Consider the following 21,058-nt stretch of genomic DNA (forward strand, 5'->3'; position numbering starts at 1 on the left):
TCGTGAGAGCGATTAAAACAAGAATAGGCTGGCTTATCGCCATATAACAGCCTCCATACATCTAGCATCCCTATTTCGTGGCAAAATCTAGAAAAGGGGGAATCCCTAACCATCAGTTTTGCAGACTGACTTTTCCCCATTCTATCTTCCCTATCAGAGAATACTGAATTAAAATCCCCTAACGCCAATATAGGACATTCTCCCACTTTCTCCATAAACCGTAATAAACTCAATAAGACCGCATATCTAAAAGGGGGAGGTATATAAATCCCTGCAACAACACATCTAGTACCTTCCAATATACCATGGAGGAAAACATATCTCCCATCCATGTCACATTGGGAATCGATTACTTTAAATTCGATAGCCCGATGGATCAAAATTGAAACTCCCCTAGAAAAGGATGAAAAAACCGAGCTATAGCATTGGCTTGCCCATCTTCTTTCTATTAAATATGTAGTGTCTTTATTAAGATGTGTTTCCAACAGAATAACAATAGCAGGCAATTGTTTACTAATATAATCAAAAATGATACACCGTTTCAACCGGTCCTTCAACCCTCTTATATTCCATGAGATAAGCCTAATAATTCCCATTTTTTATCACGAGTAAAAGGAGGGAGGAAAAAAAAAAAAAAAAAACCCCCTCTCCTTTCTACCTCCAGCAACCCTCCCTCCCCCCTACCCCCCCCCTTCCCTACTACCTGTCCTACAATTGTAGAACTCTACCTACTTGAGCCACTAACCCGTTCCCACCCGCTCCCCATCCCCCCCATGGTGATGGCCTTATCAAAACATATTCCTGTCTATATCACAGCCCTTTTGAATCCATCCACTCAGAGGCTTGTTCAGGAGTACTGAAAAAATGGGACTGATCTTGATATAGAATTTTTAATTTCACCGGGTGTAAAAGGGAATAAATGATATCTTTTTCTCTTAACCTTCTTTTTACTTCAGAGAAACTTTTCCTTTTTTGTAAGGTGTCCCTAGAAAAGTCAGGGTACAACTCAACTTTGACGCCATGGACTGTAAGCTCTTTATGGTCGCGTGCTCGTCTGAGTATCGTGTCCCTATCTCTGGAGAGAAGAACTTTACATATAATTGTTCGTGGCGTATTCCCGGGAATTTTCAATACCGTCGGGATCCTATGTGCTCGCTCTATATCAAAATTGGGTGGTAGATTCTCTTTGCCTATTTTCTCAATGAGCCAGTCCCTGACAAATTTAACCGTGTTCTCCCCTTCTGATCGCTCCGGGACCCCTACCATTCTTAAGTTAGCCCTCCTGGACCTGTCCTCTAACTCTGTCAATCTATTTTTAAGAGAGGTGTTCTCTTTTTCCATGGAGCACATATTTTTCTTTATAACATTAACCTCTTTTTCCATTTTGGATATTTTCTCTTCTGACAACTTTTGTTTCTCTCTAACCTTGTTAAGGTCCTCTCTCAGCAAAGACACGTCTCCTCTTAGGGCCCCCACCTGTTCTGTTAGTTCTCCAATTGCGTTACTGCAGACCTTGATCGAGGCTAATATTTCCTTTAACATCGCATTTTCCCCGCCAACCTCTATCTCCTCTTCTCCTTGTTCTTCACCCTCTAATACCCCAAATCTCGAGCCCTGAGACTTATTCTTAGGGTCTTGACCCTCTGCTCCCTGATTTTTAACCAGTGTTCTTCCATAATTTGTCTATTTTTGCTGAATTATCAGCTTTATTTGAACCCCCCTTCTCTTTCGGGGAGGATGACCCCAGAGATTTTCTTGATGCGTTTTTGGGGCCCATTGTAAACCCCTACCTGGGAGACTCCGAGGGATAACAACCTCACAATTTGTAGGGTATATGATCGATTATTGAGTAGAATAGCCTAAATCACAGAGCCGCCTATAACCCCAATACCATATACAGACTGTATTAAATATTTCTATATATATTTCTATATATGGAGACCCGTTAATTCGTGAATTTAGATCACCGAATAATCATATATAAACCTATAAATCTGTAAAGTCACAATCAGATTTACCCATTACAGATGACGTAGCAACAAATTATTACAGGAACAACACTTAACAAAACAGATTATAGCCAACCTAGATAATATAAATACCACAAACAAAAACCGCCTATTAAGCTCTTTAGTTGGCGCTTGTTGCACTAAGCCCGTTATTAGACCTTGAGCAATGTTAGACAGTATCACTTAATAAAGGTCCGTTAAACACTTTAGCGTACTTTAGCGCACAATATATTGCAAAAGACAAGTTATTAAATGCAGCATATAATAGTTGGTATGGGTTGATGACAAACTATAAATCTTATTCAATCTGTTCAGTAAATTAATAGCATTGCCACATTAGAGGTATAAAGCAAAAGCTGAGCAGTTAGTAGTTAGTAGTAGTTAGTAGTAAACGGGTTTGTGGTTAAAGATTTAGTAGCACTGCTACATAAGTGCCTATAGCGGTCTCATGGTTAAGTGTCGAGGCGGAATATCCACACAGGAGAAAAAGTTAGTTAGTAGTTAACGTCCCAAAAACGTTAATTAATTAGTTTCTGATGCCGGTTAGACTTCAACACATAGATAAGAGGAGCCCCATCCAGAGTCCATTATCCTGAATTAGTGGAAACCACAGGGTAAGAAAGTAATAAGCCAGCTCATCTCACCACTCTGTGTATACACCACTTCCAAGATGTTCCAAATCTTCACTGTAGGCAAACAGCAATTGTAGGCAAGGACAAATACAGCCCAGCAGTCCGGTCACACCATCCTCGTAGAAGCCTCCTCTGGTCGCGTCGCTCCCGCTCCGAACCCGAGAATCCTCCACAAGTGGTAGTGTTCCCACGGACGAACGGACCTCCCCGCCTCAGGGCCGCCACCACTTCTCCTAGCTCCTCACTTGGGCCTCCTCACCAGACAAAGTGAGCCAGCACCACACACACCGGCATCCGGATCAACCTCCGCCTCGTCATCCGCCGCAGGTACCGCATACAGCCGACTAGCGGTTATCAGCTGATCGGAGTATCTTCCCCGACCGAAGTAACTCCTTCCCTTGTAACCCCTGTCATGGCCATCAGGGAAGTCGAGAGAGCGGGCGAGAAACCGGCGTGCAGCATGACTACGTCATGCCGTTACGCTCTCCCCTTCTACCTCACAATTCTGCATAGACTTAAGCATCTACCCAGAATGATAAATGTATGAATTAACTAGATAAAGGCTGGGATGGGGTCCTTGTGAGCTGCTCACAAGTAGTGGTGACAGAATTAGTAACAGATACCTGATGACACCTGTCCTTTAAGCACAAAGGTTTTGAACTTAAAGGGGTATTCCGGGATTATGAACATTGTAACGGGTCACACAGACAACGGAACTAAAAGTCTCTATGGGAAGAGTCCGGTGGGAGGAGTCTGTGGACCAGTGGACCCTCTGGACCACCGCTGGAGATGGTATGAGGCCCACGGTGGCAGCCAAGGTACAGGGATGTGCAGGAAACAGTCCAAGCCTGGGATGACAGCAGCAACACAGAGGAACACTGGTGACACTGGCACGGACTGCAGACACCGCTGGACTGGAACTCTGGGAGGCACAGCAGGAAGCGTATGGAAACGCTGGAGACGGGAGACATGGAGGCGTCTGGAAACGCTGGAAGACAGGACACACCAGGAGCGTATGGGAACGCTGGAGACAGGAGACACAGAGGCGTCTGGAAACGCTGGAGAACACAGGAAAGCGTCTGGAAACGCTAATGGGCTTTCTCTTCCACAGGAACGGCTTAGGGAAGCCTGGCATGGAAACCATAGAAGAACCTAGAAGAAGATCCGGCAGGGAGAGAAGGGAGGTGCCGGATTATAAGGGCAAGCCGGATTAGCAGGAGCCAATCAGGAGGACGCTGGCCCTTTAAGGCTTGAGAAGTCCGCGCGCGCCCTCTAGTGGTGAGAGCGTGCGACTGCAGGCAAGGAGGCGTGCGGCCTACATGCCGGGAGCTGGAGCACAGACAGGAGCCAGGAGAGGTAAGTGAGGGCAGGGAGACGGAGACTGGCAGGCAGCGGAGCATGGGTGTACCCGCGATCCGCGACATGGATCGCGGGTGCACCCGTGACAGTACCCCCCCCCCTTTAGTTCCCCTCTTCTCTTCTTCTTCAGCCTCTTCTTTCGCCTCCTCCAATTCATCTCGGTGATGGAACACCTAAGGAGAAAAGCAGAGACAGGACAAACTTGCATAGACTCCTCTGCAAGCAGTACAACCAGAGGCTGAAGTGGCTCTTGGGAGACCGGAGCAGCACTGGGAAGCTGCGGAGGCAGGAGCGGCTCTTGGAAGCCGGAGGCCGGAGTGGCTTCTAGGAAAGCCGGAGAATCTGGAGAGGTCACAGGGAAGACCGGTGGAGACACTGGAGCGACCTCTGGGAAGGCCGGCGGAGATACAGGAGCGACCTCTGGGAAGGCCGGTGGAGACACTGGAGCGACCTCTGGGAAGGCCGGTGGAGACACTGGAGCGACCTCTGGGAAGGCCGGTGGAGACACTGGAGCGACCTCTGGGAAGGCCGGTGGAGAACTTGGCAGCGGTGGAAGCATGGCGGCCGACTGGAGTGGTTCTTGGAAAACCGGATTAGAGCTTGGAAGCTGAGGAAGCACGGCGGCAGGCTTTTGGAACACCGGAGCCAAGCGAAGCCGACATGGAAGTCGGACTTGTGGTTGCTGGCATTCAAACAGCTGCAGAGGCATGGAGGCAGGCTGGAGTGGCTCTTGGAAAGCTGGAGCAGCACTGGGAAGCTGCGGAAGTAGAGTCTGCGGTAGCCGAGAGTCTAGCAGCTGTCGGAGCAGGGTGGTAACCCCGCTCAGATCCTTTCTCCAGGAAAAAATCAGTTAAGACTGCTGGGTGAGGACCTCTGCCAGCAATTGGTCTGAGTCATTAGAACAGTCCATGTCCTTGACAGGATCCATGGCCTTGGCGGGGTCCATGGCCGGATCTTGCTGTAACGGGTCACACAGACAACGGAACTAAAAGTCTCTATGGGAAGAGTCCGGTGGGAGGAGTCTGTGGACCAGTGGACCCTCTGGACCACCGCAGGAGATGGTATGAGGCCCACGGTGGCAGCCAAGGTACAGGGATGTGCAGGAAACAGTCCAAGCCTGGGATGACAGAAGCAACACAGAGGAACACTGGTGACACTGGCACGGACTGCAGACACCGCTGGACTGGAACTCTGGGAGGCACAGCAGGAAGCGTATGGAAACGCTGGAGACGGGAGACATGGAGGCGTCTGGAAACGCTGGAAGACAGGACACACCAGGAGCGTATGGGAACGCTGGAGACAGGAGACACAGAGGCGTCTGGAAACGCTGGAGAACACAGGAAAGCGTCTGGAAACGCTAATGGGCTTTCTCTTCCACAGGAACGGCTTAGGGAAGCCTGGCATGGAAACCATAGAAGAACCTAGAAGAAGATCCGGCAGGGAGAGAAGGGAGGTGCCGGATTAAAAGGGCAAGCCGGATTAGCAGGAGCCAATCAGGAGGACGCTGGCCCTTTAAGGCTTGAGAAGTCCGCGCGCGCGCCCTCTAGTGGTGAGAGCGTGCGACTGCAGGCAAGGAGGCGTGCGGCCTACACGCCGGGAGCCGGAGCACAGACAGGAGCCAGGAGAGGTAAGTGAGGGCAGGGAGACGGGGACTGGCAGGCAGCGGAATTCACCAAATTTTTAGAAAAAATTTGATTCGACCCGAATCGAATCAAAATGTTAAACAGGCATTTCCTGGCTGCAGAGAGTGTGTAGGGAGTTGTAGAACGTTGTGCCATGCTTAAATATGCATAGGGAGCTTGGTTTGGTCTTCAAACAATGCTGTGTTTTAGTATGACACACACATGACAGCCACGGCTCTTAGAATTGCTTCACTCTTCACTTCCATGTGCACTTACATATTCCAACCTCCCCAAATAAGCAAAGCGGAAACGCAGCCTGACAAGGTAACGTCTGTGCCAGCTCTAAAGGACTGAGCTGAGGGCCAAGATCCCACTATAACATCAAAGAGTGCACTCTTTTTACACTGACATCAGATGATTCCATAGATTACGACAGAACCTGTTCTGTTAAACGCGGGTACATGTAAAAAGCCCCCCAAAAGAGTGCAGAGGATGTCGGCAGTAATTTTGCAAAGACGTCACTGATCATTTTGCCCTTCTTTTCACGCGTCAGTGTCCTCTTTCAATCTGTCAATAATCCATCAGTATTGCTAAAGCCAAAAACAAACAGGAGTTGATCCAGAATAGAGATGGGCAGCAAATGGGATACTTGCATGTCCTCTGTGTTCTGTATCCACTCCTGCTTTTGGCTATCAATCCTGAAGCTTTTTATCCTTCTGACAGATGAAATGAAGGGGAAAACCAAACATAGTGGCAACATCATAGAGTGATGGAGGGTGAAAACAGCATTATGGAAATCACTGGGTGTTCCAGGGAGACAGCAGTCAATTGGCAGCAGCATGAGTAGGCTGCAGAGTGGCACAATGACAAATTATGGAGGTGATAGGCCACAAAGTGGCACAATGATAAGAGTGTGGAGGTGGCGGCAGCAGAAGCAGCAGCAGGGGCCCACAGGTGGCACATGGTGACATGGTGGCAGCAACAGGGATAGCCACAGAGTGGCACAATGATTTAGTGTGGAGGTGGCATAAGCAGCAGGATCCCACAGGTGGCAGCAACAGGAAAAGCCACAGAGTGGCACAATTACATAGTGTGGAGGTGGCATCATCATCAGCAGCAACAGGAGGCCACAAAGTGGCCCAATGATAAGAGTGTGTCGGTGGCGACAGAAGAAGCAGCAGCAGCAGCAGGAGTCCACAGGTGGCAGCAACAGGGAAATCCACAGAGTGGCACAATGATATAGTGTGAAGGTGGCATCAGAAGAAGCGGTTGCCTGCAGAGTGGCACAAAGATTTAGTGTGAAGGTGGCATCAGAAGCAGCAGGAGCCTGCAGAGTGGCACGATGATATAGTGTGAAGGTGGCATCAGAAGCAGCAGCAGCAGGAGGAGCCCGCAGGGTGGCACAATGATATAGTGTGAAGGTGGCATCAGAAGCAGCAGGAACCTGCAGAGTGGCACAATGATATTGTGCATTGGTGGCATCAGTAGCAGCAGCAGCAGCAGGAGCCCGCAGAGTAGCACAATTATATAGTGTGAAGGTGGCATCAGTAGCAGTAGCAGCAGGAGAAGTCCGCAGAGTGGCACAATGATATAGTGTGAAGGTGGCATCAGAAGCAGCAAGAGTGTCAGAGTGGCACAATCATATAGTGTGAAGGTGGCATCAGAAGCAGCAGCAGCAGGAGGAGCCCACAGGGTGGCACAATGATATAGTGTGTTGGTGGCATCAGAAGCAGCAGGAGCCCGCAGAGTGGCACAATGATATAGTGTGAAGGTGGCATCAGAAGCAGCAGCAGGAGCCCGCAGAGTGGCACAATGATATAGTGTGAAGGCGGCATCAGAAGCAGCAGCAGCAGGAGCCTACAGAGTGGCACAATGATATAGTGTGAAGGCAGCATTAGAAGCAGCAGGAGCCCGCAGAGTGGCACCATGATATAGTGTGGAGGTGGCGTACAATTCCAGTCCTTGGTAAAGATGGTAGGAGGCAGATGGTGCAACTAGCAGCAGATGTGTGGCATCAGGCGGGTGGCAGCATCAGAATAGTAGCTGAGACAGCTAGTTAGAACCCCGACTCATTTCTCAACATTTGGAGGAGGCATCATGGCTGATCTAATCTGATGCATTAGGCATTGGTGAGTTGAAATCCTGGCCGATCCAATCCTGATTCATCTTGACAAAGGTCAGTCTCTCCACATTAAGGGTGGACAAGCGGGTTCTCCTGGGGGTAACGATGGCCCCCGCCGCACTGAACACCCACTCTGATGCCACACTACTGGCCGGGCAGGACAGCTTCTCTACTGCAAACTCCACAAGTTGCGGCCACGCATCAAGTTTGGCTGCCCAGTAGTCCATGGGATCCTCTACCTCAGGTGGTAAAGTGCTGTCCAAGTAGGCCACCACCTGCTGGTGCAGGGTCTGCTTCGTGTCCTGCTGCTGCTAGTGGCGGCTACTCTCCTCACTAGGCGGGTGAAGGAAATTGCTTAATTAGGAATCCAGACTTAAGCCACTGTTGATGGAACTGCTACTGCTCCTACCCCCCCGGCTCCCCACAGCAGCCATGGTAGTAGTACGTGAGCATTGACTGCCAGGAATCCCCCGGTCAGACCTGACAGAGGATGGACAATGGCACACATAGGCAGTGGACAACTGTGTGCTCAGTATTTCTCTATAGTATGCCAGTTGTTCCTTCCTCTCAGCAGCAGGAAAAAGTCACCCATTTTGGACCAGTAGCGAGGGTCCAAGAGGGTGGAGAGCCAAAAGTCATCACTATGCCGGATGTTGACTATTCGGCTGTCACTAGTTAGGCAAAGCAGCATACTGCAGGCCATCTGCGCAAGTGACTCTGAGGGACTCCCGGCCTCCATATCCACATTATACTGCCAAGGTGCTTCTGGGTCATCTGCCTCGTCTTCTACCTCCTCCGGATGCTCCTGCTCCTCCTCTCCTGTCACCTGAGTAGAAAAACCATAAGTTGCACCAGACTCTGTTTATGCTCTAATGTCCTCCTCCTCCTCCTTCAGTTCAGCCCCCACCGGACTCATGTGGCCATGAGATGTAGTCTCCACTTCTCCAGTGCCCTCACCAGACAGATTTTGCTGCATGAGTTCCAGGACATGAAGCAGTGGAATGACGTTATTCATCCCGCAGTCCTGACGACTGACAAATAACGTGGTCTCTTCAAAAGGCATGAGCAAACGGCAGGTGTCACGCATGAGCTGCCAGTGGCTGACATCAAAGTTACACAGGGGAGTACTACGGTCCGCTTGCATCATCAAAAAAAATAATGGCTTTTCTCTGTTTATACAGGCGGTCTAACATATAGAGGCTGGAATTCCAACGGGTGGAAACATCGCATATCAGACTATGTTGGGGTAGGCCGTTCTGGCACTGCAACTCGAGGAGGGTGTGCTTGGCTTTGTAAGAATGGCTGAAGTGCGTGCACAGTGTCCTGGCCATTTTTAGAATGTCTTGCAGATGGGTGTAAGACTTCAGGAACTTGTTGACTACCAGATTGAACACGTGCACCATGCAGGGCGCATGGACCATCCCTCCTTGGTTCAGTGCGGACACCATGTTCCTCCCATTGTCTGTCACCATGGTTCCAATTTTTAGTTGTCGCGGAGAAAGCCACACATTGATTTCTTCTTGCGAAACGCGGAGCAGTTCCTCCCCTGTGTGACTTCGTTCGTCCAGGCAAACCAGGTGTAGAACTGCATGACACCGCTGTGCCCTGCATATGTGGTATGATGGAGCAGCACTTGTGGAGGCTGAGGTGGTGGTGGAGAAGGAGGAGGCGGACACTGGCGCAGGAGCAGCAGTTTGACAATGTGGAGGAGAAAGCGCCGGCTCTTGTGGAAGTTGTTGGTGTGGCTGGCCAGGAAGCACATTCATCCAGTGGGCCATAAAGGACATATACTGGCCCTGACCATAATTACAGCTCCACACGTCCGCGCTGCTGTGCACCTTGGAAGAAACTGATAAGCTCAAGGACTGGCCCACCTTCTGTTGTACATATTAGTGAAGGGCTGGCACAGCCTTTTTGGAAAAAAAATTGCGGCTTGGAACTCTCCATCTCAGTTCGGCACAAGCCATTAGTTCTCTGAAGGGTGCAGAGTCCACAATTTGGAAAGGGAGAGACTGCAGTACCAACAACTTCAACAAGAGCACGGTCAGCTTCTGCACCTTAGGATGGCTGGACGCATAGAGTTGTCTTTTTGTAATCGCCTCGCTCAGCGACTGCTGGCGCCATGCGTAGCGAGGAGAAGGAGCATCTGGACCGGGAGATCATGTCAAAGACAAACAGCTTTCTGCGGCAGAGGTGCTGGAGCCTTGACTTGCTGAAACAGCATGTGTGCCACTAGGTGCTGCTGCTGCTGTTGCTGCGCCTGTAGGATGGACCGCATCTGACACCCGTTTCTCCCAGGCCATTGGATGGTGACGCTGCATGTGTTGGCGCAGGGCCGTGGTGCCAAGGTTAGCTCCCTGGCCACGCTTCACTTTCTGCCTGCAGATACGACATATACCCACGATCGGCTCCTCTGGTGTCTTTACAAAAAACTGCCACACCGCTGACCACCTAGTAGCTCTCTGGCTGCGGTAAAGGAACAGGACAGAGCCTGGTTGAGGACAGGTGAGGGCCGCTGACCTGCTCCTGGGCCATGCCAACTAATTGTTGTATCAGAGGAACCTACGGACTCTTGGCTGGGGTTGTCAGATGTTATATTTGAGAAATTGGATGACCTAGTCAACCATTCAACAACCTTTGGGTTGTTGATCAACACACTGCCACTAGATGACGGCAGTTCTTTCCTCACAGAGTCACCCCTGCTGCGACATCCCCTCACTGTGCTGCCACCTCTGCCTGCTCCACCTGCCACCTTTCGGTCTGACATAGTGGTTTATAAACTATGTGGATTTGACACGTGAATCTGGCTGTAAACTAGAGCCCCCAAAAGGTATTGCAATGTGCGTTATACAGATACCCCACAACTAACAGTGTAATTTCAGCGAAAATCACTGTATAAACTACATGGATTTGACACGTAAATCTGGCTGTAAACTAGTGCTCCCAAAAGGTATGGCAATGCGCGTTATACAGATAACCCACAACTGACAGCTCACTACTGCAGATGCATGAATGTCAAACAGATTTCTTCCTATTCGATTTTGTCACTAACCAAACCTATTGAATCCCTCACGAGAAAGTGGGGAAGAAAATGAGGCAATAAAAGAGCAATGGTTATAAAGTAAAAATATCACAATCTTTATTTTAAGCAGACAAAATATACAAAAAACTGTTTTTTAAAAATTGAAGATTGCTGAAAGACAGGATTAGAACTGGTGGTGTACAGCGGCAAAAGGCAGTCAATACCCGGGCATAACAAAGGAAGTATACATATCTTAAATATTAAGGAAATGCTGGTATGGTGTAAGGCTCTAAAGTTTGTTCAGTATATATGTGCAAAAGAAGCTGGCACGATGAACTTTTCGTACCAATACATCGATCAATAGTGGACACATTCAAAGCCAATCCTTACCAGGTAGTAAACAGGTGCGGCTTCCAATGACCGGGGATGACTGCTACCCCGACGCGCGTTTCGGCTTGTGGAAAGCCTTCGTCTGTCACTAAATAGAACTGCTATTTGGGGTATACAGATCCCCCTTAAAGAACAACCAGGGATTGGTCCACCAATCGCTACTGCAGATGCATGAAAGTCAAACAGATTTCTTCCTATTCGATTTTGTCACTAAGTAGAACTGCTATTTGGGGTATATAGAACCCCCTTAGAGAACAGCGAGGGATTAGTCCACCAATCGCTACTGCAGATGCATAAAAGTCAAACAGATTTCTTCCTATTCGATTTTGTCACTAAATAGAACTGCTATTTGAGGTATAGAGATCCCCCTTAGAGAAAAGCGAGGGATTGCAGCAAGAATCGCACAGTACAATAGCAGCATCTGGACGCTACAACATGAAGTGTGAAGTGCTGAGATAGAAAATGGCTGGGTTTTATAGGGCTGTGTGACATCACATAAGCCTGACGGTCGCTGATTGGCTTACAGGTCTGCAGATGTCATCGGGGGGTGTTCCTTTCTCCTTCCCAGAGTTCTCTGCCCCATGTAACACGTTGTTCTCGTGCCCATTTAGCAGAAACATGAGGGGTAAAAAAACAACTTCGTTCCCGCGAATCAGCATAAACTTCGGCTTCGTGGCGAATCGAATTTTTCCTGAAATTCTAACCGAAGTTAGAATCATTAGAATCGATTCGCCCATCTCTAGTTATGGGCTTTCTAAAGTAGGCAGTATTATCAGCAAGATATCCACCACTGGAAACTACAAGTCTTATGAGCCTTCTGTTATCAGTAACTCCTCCTCTTTCCTATGCTCTGCTCCCAGTGATCATTTAACAGACTGTCTCGTTATGTTACCATAGTAATGATGTGTAACTGCCATCACTGCACATTACATCACTGAGATGATGTCTCACCAAAACACTGGCCATACTGGATGCACTGCAACCAACTGAATACAGCCAAATGTAGTGATGATCACATTACCTGCCCAGGCAGGTGCAGCACATGTGATGTGGACATGTCATCTTCTGTCCTGTGCCTGCTTCTCAGGGACAAAGTCACAGGACTGATTAAAGGACCAGTAGAATTTTAATTCTCCATCATAATATATGTCCTCAACATTTTTGTTCTAAGGGGAGCAAAATTTTAAATAACAACTAATTACATGTTAGCTTATATTTTAAGAACCCATTTCTATGTGAATTATGCACATTCCTGGAATACCCCTATAAATAATGTGTACTGGAGGAAGTTGATGGGAGTGATGTAGAACAGATTAAAAGATCTGTTCTAAGATCAAAGTTGTTGCAAGAGAAGTCTTATTGAATATGGGCGCTAACTCAGCTAGTTCCGACCTGTAAACTAGTTTTCAACTATAGTCTCCACTGTCTCCACTGTTTTATAGTTTTCAAATATAGTCTCCACTGTTTTTCTGGTGGCCCACCTCTGCCTCCTGCCCACTCTGCACCCAGACACCCCCATAGTGCCAGAAAATGGCGGGTTTTCCGCCAGAAAAATGGCATAGAAGCCATAATGAATCTCCCACATTGAGTCAGATGGGCTTAAATAAAATTGCATCTTTGCTGTGTTCATATAAGCTCTGTTACCGGGAATTATGATGTTTTATTATATAGGTATAGTCAAATAGATGTAGTATCTCTGATAAAACAGACAGGATTGTGTGATCAGTCATGAAAATGCTTGCTATACACAGTATAGCCTATTATATGCTTAAAGGGAACCTGTCACCAAATTCACCAATAAGCCTAATAACAGTTTTCCATATAACTATACTTACTTGTAACCACACTGGTTTTAGCTAACAAATGCACAGTTCCTATCCCCAGAAAATGAAGTTTGTCTGGCATCCTGGAGCAGGGAGCATCTGAGGGAGCAGGGTGCCCCAAGGGTGTGACTATTCATGCATGGTAGTGTGTCTCCCACTTCATATCTGCCTCATGGTTGCTGGAAATTTCCTCCTCTCCCTACCTTGGACTGGTGAATCACCCTCTTGTGTGCACTGCAGGATGGGGGGGGGGGGGAAGCAGACATGAGGTGAGAACAGCACATGCCCTTAGAACACCCTGCTCATTCAGGCAGGGTGCTTGGTAGGCTTAAAAACTTCATTTTATGGGGATAGGAAAAAGGAAAAGCAATGTGGTTAGAAGTTAGCATAGTGCTATGGGAACTTGTTATTAGGCTTATTAGTGAAAATCTGGTACAGGTGTGAACTACTTCCAACCTTATCAATGTGCAGCGTTCTATTGTTGGATTTTCTTATTTTCCTATATTATACAATCTTGATGTTGTTGGATGTATCTGAAGCCAGATGCCATTGTGCACTCCGATTCAGATTGCTTCTGCTTCTCCAGTGAAGCCAGGGTATGAGAAACATTTTTGTTCTCATGTTTGTTTCAAGTTATGCATTTGTACTAGGTCTAGCCTCCAGTGAGCTAACCTAGAAGCCTTTATTACATGGTTGACCATGGCATTGGTAGTAGAAAGCAGCAGTAAAACAGTGTATATTCTGTTTTGTCTGAGCGCAGTTTCAATGCTGTGTAGATAAAATATCTGGAGAAGTTGGCAGCCCATGAGAGAAGTTGTCGGTTAAAGCCCAAAGTTGAGAGAGAGACATAGAGGTTTGTATAAGGTCACATGCTGTAATGGAGATACTGATATGAACCAAGAGAGACCCTCTGCCACTAATATCCTTTGCATCCACACAGTTGCACAGACACAAGGTCCTCCTGGAAGCTACACAGAGAGCAACATTACATGGTATCCCTCTGCTTTCAGAGTAAGCAGCAGCCACACAGCGGCCTACAATGAATAGTGCATTTCGGCTTTTCTGGGCACAATTCAGGCTGCAACCAATTCTAGACCCTATCCACCATTAATAGAGAAATTCAAAAGATCACAGAAATCCCCCAGATGTAATTCCATTTTGGATACTACACCCTTATTGGTCTATATATATGGGATTATTATGTATTTAGACCTTACAACCTTTTTTCAGCATTAAAGGGTTATTCCCACACAGACAAAAATAACACATTCTCTAATTCAATGTTATTAACAAAAATACAGCATTTGACAGAAATAATTCCTGGTTTACACAATTTCGGTTGCCCCAGGTCCGACCGTTACTCTTCTGACTTTAGGTTCAGGAAGACATATTGGAGGTCATTTACTAAGGGCCCGATTCGCGGTTTCCCGACGTATTACCCGAATATTTCCGATTTGCGCCGATTTCCCCTGAATTGCCCCGGGATTTTGGCGCACGTGATTGGATTGTGGCGCATCGGCGCCGGCATGCACGCGACGGAAATCGGGGGGCGTGGCCGAACGAAAACCCGACGGATTCGGAAAAACCGCCGCATTTAAAAAAAAAAACTGTTGCGGAGCTTGCACTTACCTTCACTCAGCCCGGCCCGGTGAACTCCAGCGCGTTCCGATGCTTTTCAGCGCAGCAGCGCCACCTGGTGGACAGTGGAGGAACTACCTTAATGAATCCCGGCCGGACCCGAATCCAGTGCAGAGAACGCGACGCTGGATCGCGAATGGACCGGGTAAGTAAATCTGCCCCATTGTTCTTCTGTCTGATGCTGCACTGAGCTCCTCTCTGCACTCCATCCCCCACCCTAGAATCCCAAAAAAGGCTCACTCACGCAACAGTGTGAAGAGAGTAAAGCTACAAGCTACAGACACATAAGTCCTTTATCCTGGCGAGGTGGGGTAGCACAGTAGATCTGCTAGTGTATGTGGCTGAGATTTACTAGAGCAGAGAATGTCATGTGTATATAAAACTGGACTCTGATAATCTAACCACAATGCCAGCTCACAGTATCTCACATAGCATTAGAGGGATCATAATGTGTCTGCTTAGAGTCCCAGTCCACACATTGGGTCTGGACCCAATGGACCACCGTGGACAATGACATAAGCTGACACCTGGGTCTGAATGCATAGCCCTGATTGGTCATGGCATGTCATGCACTGAAAACCAGTGTCCTTCCTTATTGCATTTTTATAGCAGACACAGCATTTTTTTGGAGGATGATCCTTTTTTGCAGTTGGTGGCAAAAATGGGAACAACAATGGGAATTGTTGTTGTGCAATTATCCTGCTGGCATCACTTGATGTTGTAACCCTTGCTTTGCCACCATGGTATCCAAAAATGTAATTTTCCAGGTAAGATCACTGGTGTCCAGACTTTTTTAAATGATGAATGAATTGTAGAGGGCCATTTGCAGCAGATTTTATAGCAGACCCTAGACATTCTAACTGCGCTGTAGGGCTGCAGCATTTGACCCACAAGATCTACACCTCTTATTATCACAAGATCTACACTTCTTATTATTCTGGCATTTGTTCCACGGACAGGAACATGGCTGCTCTCAATAGCATGGATGGTGGTTAGCACATGCACATCTTTTTATCTTATTTGTATCCGTATTTTATGAGAAATCAATGCTCATTGAAAAGAGCTCTGCATTCCCTGGCTTTTGAGATTCCCTGGCTTTTGTGTTCGTCTGATGGTGCCACAGGCAACTACTAAATAATATTCATTAACAAGAGCTTACCTACTTACTAGTGTACACAGTCTTAAAACCTGGAGACGATTTGTGTTCGCTTGTGCATAGTGTAAGGTTGTATAGCAATATCGCTGTAGTGGATGACAGCAAAGTAACAAACTGTCTGTGACAGCTAATGTCATAATGTTGTCACTATGTGTTTACGCATGTTGACCATTTGTGTGGAGTATAAAAATGTATGTCCTGGTGCATGAACATGCACCTGAATTGGAGGTACATTTTAGTCCAAGGTCTTTAAAAGGTTAAAAGTTGTTTGTGACCGGCTAAGCTGGGGATGGTGTTGAATATGTATAATGCAAATAAAAGGCAAAGTTGTCCTATGTGACAACAGCTATCAATTCATGAAAAAAATATTGTTATAAGGATACATTAATCTACAAAGCCATATAATCAGTTTCCTATGCTTATGAACATTTCTTCAGGACTGTTCAGATGTGTCAACTTAGCTCAGTCTTGGATCTGTATGTAGTTAAGAAAAGTCAGTAAAACTTTGTTTATATAAAAGGGTCTATACAAAAAACAGGTCAATATCAGTTGAGAATAAGATAAATTAAGAGAAGGGTTCTTTCACAAAAAAGAAGTCCAACTTTAGTAGCTGGGTCATTCTTTGTATGATTGAAATCCAATTGCCTTTATTATGTATTTGTGTATTTTGTTTTATGATATAAAACTAATTACTTATTGTTTATTTTAAGGAACATTATGGATTGTTATGGAAAATACATAGCAGTTGCTTTGGTGTTTTTCTCAGTCTGTATGCATGTAATGCATTCTTTTCCTGAGGAAAATCTGCTGGCTCCAGGTAATGGAATCTACAATTTACTAGTCATATAATTAGTGATATGTAAGTGGATACAAAAAGAAAACATCATCCATCTGATTTTTGAGAAAAATATAAATGTCAGATTAATTTTCTATTCCTGACATGTATAACTGCTTGAAGGAAACCGTCATATTGTTCATGTATTTGTATAAGAGAACATCATAGTATTCAGCAGAAGAGCTATGTTTTGTATTGTGGGGGGAAAACATTCTTTACAACTTTAACAGAAGCAGGAGATATGTTGGGCAATTGGGCAAATTGGCAATAAATGAGGAGGTGGCTAATAAACAAATAAATTCCCACAAAACAAGTTAACTTGCTATCGCTGGGGGTCTGAGTGATGAGATTCCCACAAATCGCGGTCCGATGGGGTCTGAGGTACCTTCGTCGGACTTCTTATTGCTCCTTGAGATGAGCCGAACAGACTGCTGCACGTGTCTGTTCTGCTTCATTCATCTCTATGGAGCTGATGGAGATTGCCGAGTGAAGAATAATTTAATAAAAGAATTAATGTGAAAAGGTGAATCTCGGTTCAAGTTCCTCTGCCAGGCTACTTCTGAATTGTAAGATATTTTGAAGAAAATGCCTTTACTCAGGGAACATTAATATGAGTATGAATATGATATGATTTTTAATTCATACTACATCCCTACTGATTTAGTAATATGAACATTTAAGGCAGACTTAGCTCCCGTTTTCAGCAAATCCATATATTTCTCTGTACCAGGTTGTCCAGAATGCAGACTGAAGGAAAACTCCTATTTTTCTAAGATGGGAAAAGGACCAATATTTCAGTGCAGTGGATGCTGCTTCTCTAGAGCCTACCCTACCCCTATGAGATCAAAGAAGACAATGCTGGTGCCAAAGAACATCACATCTGAAGCCAAATGCTGTGTTGCAAAAACACAATATAGGGTACGTAGACTGTAGACTGGTCCATTATGTCCAAAAAAAACTGCATATTTATAGTTCTTAAAAGAGTTGTATATGCAGGTGTCTGCATGGGTGTTACATCTTTTGGTGCATACTGTGTTTTCATCTCATGGAATCAGAACTTATGGCTGCATGTTTTAATACTTAGGGACATATGTCCCTACTTCCTTTTCTAATCTTTTTTTTTCTTTTGGAATGTTTTTTCTTTTCAGTCCATGATTATTAGTGATATACCTTTAAGCAACCTCATGGGAACAGACAGCAATAGTTTTCAGCATACTCTGTGGGGGGATTTATTATGTGTTTTATTTTTTTTTACTTGTGTTTGCTTTCGTTGGTTGTAGACCAGTTTTGAATGTGATTGATTCATGATGTTATTGTTATCCTATCTTACATGACACATGTTATTCTGTTTTCTTTCATTTGGAATGGTTCATCTTGGAGTAGTTTTTAGACTTATTTAGTGCCTAAAAAAAAAGTCACAAATCATAAATCTGGCACAAAGAAAACGAAACTGAGAGACATTGTTGAATTAGTCACAACTAGGGTGTATGTGAAAGTGGAACTTTATAGATAATGGGCCACATTTACTAAGGGCTTTGCGACGGTTTTGTGATGTACTTTGCACATTTTTTTAGGTGAAAACGGCTTAGACAGGTATTTAAGAAGTACTCCCTATGTTAAAGGTGCACCACAAAAAAGTTGGTGAACTCTGTCGGGCCAGTGCATTAAAGTGACATGGTGCACATTCTTAATGAATCGGTCACACCCAGCATTATACATGGGCAGAGCACTTTTTCCCCAATATTCTAAACATGCACTGTGTATATAGAAGGTGTAAATGAGCTGTGACATTATTTATTGTCAGTAGAAGGTATTTTCTATAGTATTGTTTTCAATTATAATCCTAAATGTCATGTAAATGCTGTTTACCAAAACCCCAACAGAATTATGTGGCAGTCTATTATTAAGCTTAACCCCTTCGCCCACCGCAATGTGATATAATGTCATTGGTGCCGAGGGTTGAGCTCTCTCCATATACAGCAGATGTCAGTTGCATAACACAGCTGACACCTAGCTCTAACTGCGTGCGGGTGTGAAAGCTGAGTGGGTGCCCCTGTATGATGTCATCGAAGGGTGCATCGGTTTCCATGGCAGGCCATGGCAAGCTTTTAGAGATCAGCAGTAAAATTACATATATACTGCAAATTACAAATAAAATTACAATATACTGCAATACTCGATCCGTGATCCCTCTCTATATACACCTTCATGACCAGCAGACGGATTTACGTTGACTGGTCGAGAAAGAGTTAAGTTAACCTTTTTCCTTTGTTTTTCAACATTTACGCTCTATTCTGACATTTGACATATTCGTTTGTCCTATGTCGGCTTTTTGGAGAGGGCTCCCAGGAAAGCGTGGGCACCGCCATGTTGGCTTAGATCGTCGCTCCCGGTAACGTCATTGGGGAGCGGCCATCTGTTGCTATGACATCCTTAGGTCATACAAAGACCACATTTATGAAAGTGTAGTAACAGGTTCCCTTTAACAGCATTTCTGTAACATTTTCAATGTTAGTCTAATTTCTTTTACTTATTTTTATTGGAACAACTGGAAAAGTCAAGTACCTTTAAGGAAGGATTAATGGAGTGTCCGCTATTGTATGTACACTCACCGGCCACTTTATTAGGTACACCATGCTAGTAACGGGTTGGACCCCCTTTTGCCTTCAGAACTGCCTCAATTCTTCGTGGCATAGATTCAACAAGGTGCTGGAAGCATTCCTCAGAGATTTTGGTCCATATTGACATGATGGCATCACACAGTTGCCGCAGATTTGTCGGCTGCACATCCATGATGCGAATCTCCCGTTCCACCACATCCCAAAGATGCTCTATTGGATTGAGATCTGGTGACTGTGAAGGCCATTTGAGTACAGTGAACTCATTGTCATGTTCAAGAAACCAGTCTGAGATGATTCCAGCTTTATGACATGGCGCATTATCCTGCTTAAATTAGCCATCAGATGTTGGGTACATTGTGGTCATAAAGGGATGGACATGGTCAGCAACAATACTCAGGTAGGCTGTGGCGTTGCAACGATGCTCAATTGGTACCACGGGGCCCAAAGAGTGCCAAGAAAATATTCCCCACACCATGACACCACCACCAGCAGCCTGAACCGTTGATACATACAGGATGGATCCATGCTTTCATGTTGTTGATGCCAAATTCTGACCCTACCATCCGAATGTCGCAACAGAAATCGAGACTCATCAGACCAATCTTCTACTGTCCAATTTCGATGAGCTTGTGCAAATTGTAGCCCCAGTTTCCTGTTCTTAGCTGAAAGGAGTGGCACCTGGAGTGGTCTTCTGCTGCTGTAGCCCATATGCCTCAAAGTTCGACGTACTGTGCGTTCAGAGATGCTCTTCTGATTACCTTGGTTGTAACGGGTGGTGATTTGAGTCACTGTTGCCTTTCTATCAGCTCGAACCAGTCTGCCCATTCTCCTCTGACCTCTGGCATCAACAAGGCATTTCCGCCCACAGAACTGCCGCTCACTGGATGTTTTTTCTTTTTCGGACCATTCTCTGTAAACCCTAGAGATGGTTGTGCGTGAAAATCCCAGTAGATCAGCAGTTTCTGAAATACTCAGACCAGCCCTTCTGGCACCAACAACCATGCCACGTTCAAAGGCACTCAAATCACCTTTCTTCCACATAGTGATGCTTGGTTTGAACTGCAGGAGATTGTCTTGACCATGTCTACATGCCTAAATGCACTGAGTTGCTGTTAACGAGCAGTTGGACAGGTGTACCTAATAAAGTGGCCGGTGAGTGTATATTTTAGCATTTTTCTGACTGGTTTAGACAGATTTTGGACAAAGTCACTTTGACAGATCCATTCTCCATAAAATGTAAACTGCCTATAAACATAGAAAAGAGCAAGACAGTTTTCTGATCACCAATAAAGTTAGTTACACAGTTATTATGTTGTTTAATTCGACCTTCACACTCATGTCTCCAGGACTTATCCCAATTTGCACCAATTTTCTGGGATGCCCTACCCTGGACTATTAGGCTAATACCTAACTACAATAGCTTCAAACACGCTCTTAAAACTCATCTATTCAGTCAGACCTATCACATATCCTAACTGCATGTAACTTCAACTCTACACTAACCAACTCTGTGTACTCCTTCTGTGTATCTAATCCCACAAGCACTAGATACGATGGCTGATGACAGGTTCATGCAGCAGCATTATTTATTTTTTAATTACCTCATTTATGTGTTATAAAACCGTACAGAATGGCTGGCGATTTTACAAGCACAGCTACCTCCTATGTTACCGTTTCCTCCCCATAGATCGTAATCTCTTACAAGCAGGTCCTTCAGCCCTATTGGTACATATGACCAAGTTATTACTTTGTACTGTTTGGTTCTGTGTGTATACATACTCCATGAGTTATAAAGCTTTGGAGAATATTATGCTGCTGTATGAAGATTT

General features: G+C 45.6%; 1 protein-coding gene across 1 annotated transcript in view; it reads left to right on the forward strand.

The window, feature by feature from the left end:
- CGA (glycoprotein hormones, alpha polypeptide) overlaps window positions 1-21,058 on the forward strand; it is a 33,270-nt gene that overhangs the window by 10,195 nt on the left and 2,017 nt on the right. The window contains exons 2-3 of the mRNA XM_072141997.1: window positions 16,484-16,590; window positions 17,339-17,526. Of these exons, the coding sequence (XP_071998098.1) occupies window positions 16,491-16,590; window positions 17,339-17,526 (288 nt within the window). The 5' untranslated portion in view covers window positions 16,484-16,490. The remainder of the gene's footprint in view (window positions 1-16,483; window positions 16,591-17,338; window positions 17,527-21,058) is intronic.

This window comes from Engystomops pustulosus, chromosome 3 (assembly GCF_040894005.1).
Source record: "Engystomops pustulosus chromosome 3, aEngPut4.maternal, whole genome shotgun sequence".
Lineage (NCBI taxonomy): Eukaryota > Metazoa > Chordata > Amphibia > Anura > Leptodactylidae > Engystomops > Engystomops pustulosus.